Source organism: Myotis myotis, unplaced genomic scaffold (genome assembly GCF_014108235.1).
Source record: "Myotis myotis isolate mMyoMyo1 unplaced genomic scaffold, mMyoMyo1.p scaffold_m19_p_14, whole genome shotgun sequence".
In the NCBI taxonomy this organism is placed as follows: domain Eukaryota; kingdom Metazoa; phylum Chordata; class Mammalia; order Chiroptera; family Vespertilionidae; genus Myotis; species Myotis myotis.
The window spans coordinates 15,044,387-15,051,752 of NW_023416318.1; the positions used below are offsets into that span (position 1 = coordinate 15,044,387).

Below are 7,366 nucleotides of genomic sequence, written 5' to 3' on the forward strand. Positions count from 1 at the left end.
ATTTGCAGATACCTTCTCCCAAACATTTATTGGTAAAGATGTATGTACTACCTCTATGTGCTTTGCAGCACTATTCAAATAGCCAAGGCATGGAAACAATCTAAGTGTCCTTTGACAGATGATTGGGTAAAGAAGAGGTGATAAAGATGTAATGGTGTCCTACTCAGCCATAAAAAGATAAATTTTACCATTGGCAACAATATGGATGGATCGTGAGGGTATCATGCTAAGTGAAATACATCAGATGGACAAGGACAGAACAGTATGATTTCGCTCAGATGTGGGATGTAAAACAAAAAGCAGCAAACAAACCCATAGATGACAGACAACAGAGTGGTGGTTACCAGAGGTGGGGGGAGGATGAAGAAGATAAAAGGATTCAAATATATGGTGACGGAAGGAGACTGGACTTTGGGCGGTGAGCACACAATGGAGTATGCAGATGTTGTGTCATAAAGTTGTACCTGAAATGTATATAATGTTATTAACCGATGTTGCCTAAAGTAAATGAAAAAGGAAGACCCAGCTTCTTGGTGGTTCTGGAGTCATGGTCACAGACTGCAGGGGGGAGCCTGAGGAACCACGGAACACGTTTGGAAATAGAGCCGTAGAATTCCCTCAGCCTCAGAGGACCTGCTCTGGGGCAAAATCCCCAAACGAAACAATTCCTAACCACCCACTCCTGGAACAAGAAGAAACTCTGCTTTAAGGGGTGTTTAATTGAGCCACTAACACATAGCAAGGAGCAGAAGAAGCTCATTTCAGCCTCTGCACTCACTCACCTGGCAAACTAGGCATAGCATGTCATAACGGTCTCGTAAAACACACCCAGTTGTCCTTTATTCCTTAACGAACACCTTAAAAGCTGACAATGTGATGATGATCGCACCAAACCAGAAATGAATTGGCACGTTTATCAGCCAACACCACAACTTCCTCACAGGAACCTAGGAAATCGTGTGGAGAGGAAAAGGGCTGCTGACTACAGAAGGAAAAGGCAAAAAATAGTGTTATCAGGAGCTCCTCTCAACCTCTGAGGAAGAAAGTAACAAAGTAAATGCAAGTGAATGCTGTCCAGTGGGAAGGAATCTTAGCCCTGGGACCCTTTCGTCAGCTTCCCCTCCTTAGCATAGGCTGGCTGAGTATGGAGCACTTAGGGGGGGTCGGCAGTGCCTTCCTTTCTTAGATTGTCTCACTTAATCCTGCTAACACCCCATGAGGAAGATACCATTTCCATCCCCTTTCACAGAGGAGGAAACTGAAGCACAGAGAGGGAAAGTAATTTTCAGAAGGTCACACAGCTATTAAGTTCTGTGCCAGGGTTACAAGCCAGGAATCCTGATTTGATAGCTGTGTTTTGTGCCACTACACCAGTGATGGCGAACCTTTTGAGCTCAGCGTGTCAGCATTTTGAAAAACCCTAACTTAACTCTGGTGCCGTGTCGCATATAGAAATTATTTGATATTTGCAACCATAGTAAAACAAAGACTTATATTTTTGACATTTATTTTATATATTTAAATGCCGTTTAACAAAGAAAAATCAACCAAAAAAATGAGTTCGCCTGTCACCTCTGACACACATGCCATAGGTTCGCCATCACTGCTACTACACTATACTGCCTTTTCCCCTGCTACCTCTTAAAGCAATCTTTCTCAACTTGGGAGTTAGCACTTAGCGAGCTTTTACCTTTCAGGATAATCTGAAAACAAAAACAAACAAACAAAAAAAACACAGCGAACACAAGCCTGTTTGGGGGACCGCATGACACCTGGGTATGGGCCTACGTTGAATTTCCATTTGCCTGTGTGAATTCCTGCCTTCAATGGAGCCATAGCCTTGCAGAGACAGGGATTTGGTTATTGCTGTCATTTGCTTCTGAAAGTCTCATGCCCTGATTCTCCATGGACTGAAGACAATCTCTGAATCTAGCTTGTACCCCTTGTTTACATCTCTCCTGGGCCTTTTGCCTTTTTTTTTTCATTGGCTGTCAATCCCATCAGCTGTTTTATTTCCTCAGTTCTTTGTGAATTTAAAGTGTAGGGAAAGTGGAGACACAGGGTTCCCTGTCTTCCAAACATTAATTAATTACCTGTGTTCCTACCGTTTTGAGGTTGTACAAGTCATTTTATAAAAAACTGACCAGGTCTAAAATCAGTCTCCTCTCAAATATCCCTCCCTTCTTAACTCTAGGGTCTAGCACAGGGGTGGGCAAACTTTTTGACTCGAGGGCCACAATGGGTTCTTAAACTGGACTCAGAAGAAGGAGCTGCGGCTGTGTTTCCCGACGTTGCCATGTTAACACTGCTGCTGCTGAAGGAGCGGAGGGGAGAGCAAGAGAACCCTCCGCTCTTTCGGCTCCGCGGGCCGGATAGAACAGCCGAATGAGCCGGAGCTGGCCCGTGGGCCATAGTTTGCCCACGGCTGTTAGCACCTTCCTTCCCAATGCCCTGGAGGAAAACGCAGCATTCCAACAAATGCAATTGAAATGTTGCAAAAGATGCTGTATTTCACTTAGTTGAGCGAAGAGATGAGGGAAATGGCAAGTCATGGACAAATGGGGACAGGGCAGAGTTAAACCAGGTATTAAAGAGGAGGAAATCTGCAAGGATTAGGACAGATTGATGATTCAAAAGAGAAAGATTTATTTCAAAGGAGTAAGAGAGACCCTTGGGAAAACTGGTACAGCTTTCACACATATAAAATAAATCTCTTTGTGGTTGTGTGGTTAAAGTAAATGAAGAATGTTATGCCACCAAATAATTTTGAAATGAACTTTTAATTTTGGAATAAGGCTAGATTTATAGAAACATTCCAACTAGAATACAGAGAATTCTTTTCTACCCCTCACCAGTTTTCCCTAATGTTCCATTAACATGAAACATTTGTTAAAACTAAGATGTCTGATTAAATATGCTGCAAATTTTATTCAGGTTTCACCAATATTTTGTTATAATGCACTTTGATGTTGCTGGATCCAATTTACCACACTGCACATAACATCTAGTAATTTTGTTAGAAAACATAGTTAGCAAAATCCCAACCAAATTTGATTCTGTTCGGATTCATTCTAAGAATTAGTGTGCTACAGTTATAATCAGAATTATGTTAATATTTGATATAATAAAATTTTAATCCTATTATTTTCTGTCACTTTTCACACTGGAGAACCGATCAGACCATTTCTTACACAATTTATGCTTCTAAATATGCTTAGATAACTACAATAGATGCTTAGCAAGGCTTCCTTAAAATACGCAAAAGAATATGTGATTAGGATCTGTGGAAAAAAGGTGAGTAAGTTTGATGTCTGTATAATCACTGGAACTGTGTGTAGTATGCATACTGTTCCTCTGAGCTACGAGTTAAATAAATGAAAAAAGCAAGACTGGTTTTGATGCAGTGTGGAACCCACAGATGAAGCACTGCCAGATGCTAATTATTCTCTGCCTTCCCCTTGTTGCAAAAATGTATACTTTCAAACAGATACGCAGCACTGTAGTGAAGAAAGATTTTCATTCATTTTAGGAGTATTCCGTTTCACCAATATCACTTTTATCATGTTAAAAAATGAGCTCCGATGGATAGGTAGCTTATATATTGGGGGTAAGGCACCTTTCCATTATTTATCGGTTCAATAAATAACTCTCTTAATATGTAGGAGAATTAACATTTTCCAAGAAGCCAAATTCACTCTTTTCTTCAAAAATTTTTACTGAACTGTGGCAGTTGGCTAGTGTCACAAAATTGCTGTGTGGCACACAACACTGCACATTAATTTCTCAGGTGCCTGAAGGCTTCGGCTAGGTTGGCCAACATGTGATCTTGACTGGGCTTCCTTATATGCCTGGGGATTGGGCTTTGAGGCAGCTGGTTTAGGCTGGGCTGGCTGGGTGACTGGGCTCTGCTCTGGGTGACCCTCCTCCTCCTCCTGGACAGTGGGCTAGCTGGACCCATCCTCGTTGTGACGGCAGAAGCACAACAGAGCAAGCCCAGATTGTCAAGCCTCCTCTTGCATCACATCCATTCTTATCCCATCGGCTAAAACAAATCAGATGGCCACACTCAGAATCAAGGGGTTGGACAGTGTACTCTGCTTCCTGTCGGGAGGAACAGCAAAGTCACACGGCAAAAGGCACAGGCACAGAGAGGGCTGGAGACTCGTGGATCTGTTTGTTGAAACTCTTTAGCCTCGCGGGCTGGGCTGGTGTGGCTTAGTCGTTGAGCATCAAGCCAGGAACCAAGAGGTTGCCGGTTCCATTGCCAGCCCGCTCAGGGCACGTGTCTGGGTTGGAAAGATCCCCAGTAGGGGCCATGCAAGAGGCAGTGGGCCGAGAGAGGATGTTCCTCTCTTTCCCATGTTTCTATCTCTCTAGCCCTCTCCCTTCCTCTCTCTCTAAAAATCAATAAAAACATATTCAAAGAAAAAACAACCCCCAAACAATTTAGCCTTCTCATCAGGGCAGCCTGTCTTACAATGCTGAAAATTCAGTAGGGCCTGGCCTTTTAAGGATTACATATAGGAGCAATCTCAAAGCCTGAAAATGCAAATTGTAACACCCAATTTCTATCATTAGATTTAGAAAAATGATTAATAGTTTGGGAATCATAGTTTTACAGATTTTACAGGAAAGGTTCAGTGCACTGAACTGACTCATATACGTCCATTCCTTTGATGAAGACTCATCTCTGAGTCTCGGACCAACGTCTCTTCCCTTTCCACCTTGAGCATTAGCCCAGGAAACTCAGGTGATTCTTGGGAATGGCGGGAAGCAGTTTTAAAGTCACAGCACAGAGCTACATGCAGTTCATAGGAAGGTTTTATTCTGAGTAATAAATAAATGTTTTTATTTTAATTACGCCTATAAACATTGATCTTTCGGGGGTGGGAAATTGTTATGTGGCAAGGTTTTAGGGGATATGACAGGATTTAATTTCTTAAGTGACCATTGTTTTCTCACAATTATTTTTTTTCCAAATGGCTAATTCTAGGAAAGTTTTCAAATTCTATCTTTATTCGATTTTTTTTTTTTTTTTTTTTTTTTTTTTTTTTTTGTTAATCATCACCGAGGATATTTTTCCATTGACTGTAATTTTTTTTTTTTTTATTGCTTAAAGTATTACAAAGGGTATTACATATGTGTCCCTTTCCATTGACTTTTAGAAAGAGTGGGAGAGAGAGGAAAATACAGACAGAAACATCGATTTGTGAAAAACACATGGATTGGTTGCCTTCTGCAGGAGCGGTGACCAGGTCTGGGCCTGCAACCAAGGTACACGCCCTTGACCGGAATCAAACTCCGGACGCTTTGGTCCGAAGGCTGATGCTCTATCCACTGAGCCAAACTGGCCAGAGCCCGTTTTTCTAACAAATGTAAATCATTTAGGACAATATAGCACAGTGAAGCGAAGATGAGTGCTATGGTCTGAATGCTTGTGACTCCTCCCCCCCACCCCCCAAATTCATAAATTGAAATCCTATTGGCCCAGCTAATGGGATTAGGAGCTGGAGCTTTGGGATTGGATTAGGTCCGGGGGTGGAGCCCTCATGATGAGATTTGTGTCCTTATAAAGGAGGCCTGAGCGAGCTGCCTGCCACATTCCCCAGCTGAGAATACAAGAGGTCAGAAGTCTGCAATTGGAAGAGGGCAGTTGGCTGGTGTCACAGAATTGCTGCGTGGCACCCAACACTGCACGTTTGTTTCTCAGGTGCCTGAGGGCTTCGGCTAGGAGGCAGGAGGCGCTCTAGCCCGTGTGGACTCTCGGAGCGCGCGGAGGCGAACGGGGAGCCAGTATGATGGCGGAACAGGACGTGGAAAACGAGCTTCTGGATTATGAGGAAGATGAAGAGCCCCAGGCTCCCACAGAGAGCACCCCAGGACCCCGCCAGAAAGATGTCAAGGGGGCCCACGTTTCCATCCACAGCTCTGGCTTCCGGGACTTTCTGCTGAAGCCTGAGCTCCTGAGGGCCATAGGGGACTGTGGCTTTGAGCATCCATCTGAGGTTCAGCACCAGTGTCTTCCCCAAGCCGTCCTGGGCATGGATGTCCTGTGCCAGGCCCAGTCTGGAATGGGCAAGACTGCAGTCTTCGTGCTGGCCACCCTACAGCAGATCGAGCCCGTCAACGGACAGGTGGCCGTCCTGGTCATGTGCCACACTCGGGAGCTGGCCTTTCAGATCAGGAAGGAGTATGAGCGCTTCTCCAAGTACATGCCCAGTGTCAAGGTGTCCGTGTTCTTCGGGGGTCTCTCCATCAAGAAGGACGAAGAGGTGCTGAAGAAGAGCTGTCCCCACGTCGTGGTGGGCACTCCAGGCCGCATCTTGGCACTCGTGCGGAACAGCAGCCTCAGCCTGAGAAACGTGAAGCACTTCGTGCTGGACGAGTGTGACCAGATGCTGGGGCAGCTGGACATGCGGCGGGACGTACAGGAGATCTTTCGCCGGACGCCACGCGAGAAGCAGTGCATGATGTTCAGTGCCACGCTGAGCAAGGAGATCCGGCCCGTCTGCCGGAAGTTCCTGCAAGACCCCGTGGAGCTGACGGTGGACGACGACACCAAGCTCACGCTGCATGGGCTGCAGCAGTACTACGTCAAGCTCAAAGAGAGAGAAAAGAACCGTAAACTCGTCGACCTCCTGGACGTGCTAGACTTTAACCAGGTGGTGATCTTCGTGAGGTCGGTGCAGCGCTGCATGGCCCTGGCCCAGCTGCTCGTGCAACAGAACCTCCCAGCCGTCGCCATCCACAGGGCCATGGCGCAGGAGGAGCGCCTCGCACGCTACCAGCAGTTCAAGGACTTTCGGCGGCGGATCCTGGTGGCCACCGATCTGTTTGGCCGAGGCATGGACATTGAGCGAGTCAACGTCGTCTTCAATTATGACACGCCTGGGGACTCGGACACCTACCTCCACCGGGTGGCCCGAGCCGGCCGCTTTGGCACCAAAGGCCTGGCTATCACTTTTGTGTCTCATCACAATGATGCCAAGATCCTCAATGAGGTTCAGGGTCGGTTTGAAGTCAATGTGGCGGAGCTTCCTCAAGAAAAGGACATGTCCACATACATCCATGTCAGGTCACCACACACCTGACATCCCGGAGCCGCCCTGCTTCCCACGTGCTGCTTCAGTGCCTCTTTCTAGGCGACAGTGGGGCTTTCTTTTTTCTGTTCAAACACTGTACATTTGTGTAACAATAAATTTGTATTATGGAAAAATAAATACAGTTATGGGCTTGTATTTTGCTTCTTTCCCCCATTTTTCAAGTTAGTCATATATTCATATATATATATATATATATATATATATATATATATATATATTAGTACATTTTTATTGATTTCAGAGAAGGGAGAGAGAGAGAGAGA

The 7,366-nt window shown here is 45.2% G+C and overlaps 1 protein-coding gene across 1 annotated transcript; it reads left to right on the forward strand.

The window, feature by feature from the left end:
• The first annotated feature begins 5,480 nt into the window (after positions 1–5,480).
• LOC118668925 (ATP-dependent RNA helicase DDX39A-like) lies at positions 5,481–7,162 on the forward strand. The gene has a single exon (XM_036334306.1). It carries the CDS (start codon positions 5,796–5,798, stop codon positions 7,089–7,091), a length of 1,296 nt encoding a protein of 431 aa, XP_036190199.1. The 5' UTR covers positions 5,481–5,795; the 3' UTR covers positions 7,092–7,162.
• Positions 7,163–7,366: the final 204 nt, after the last annotated feature.

Excerpts from the sequence above, each read along its gene's own strand:
- LOC118668925 (XM_036334306.1), top strand. The coding sequence starts at position 5,796 with ATGATGGCGGAACAGGACGTGGAAAACGAGCTTCTGGATTATGAGGAA.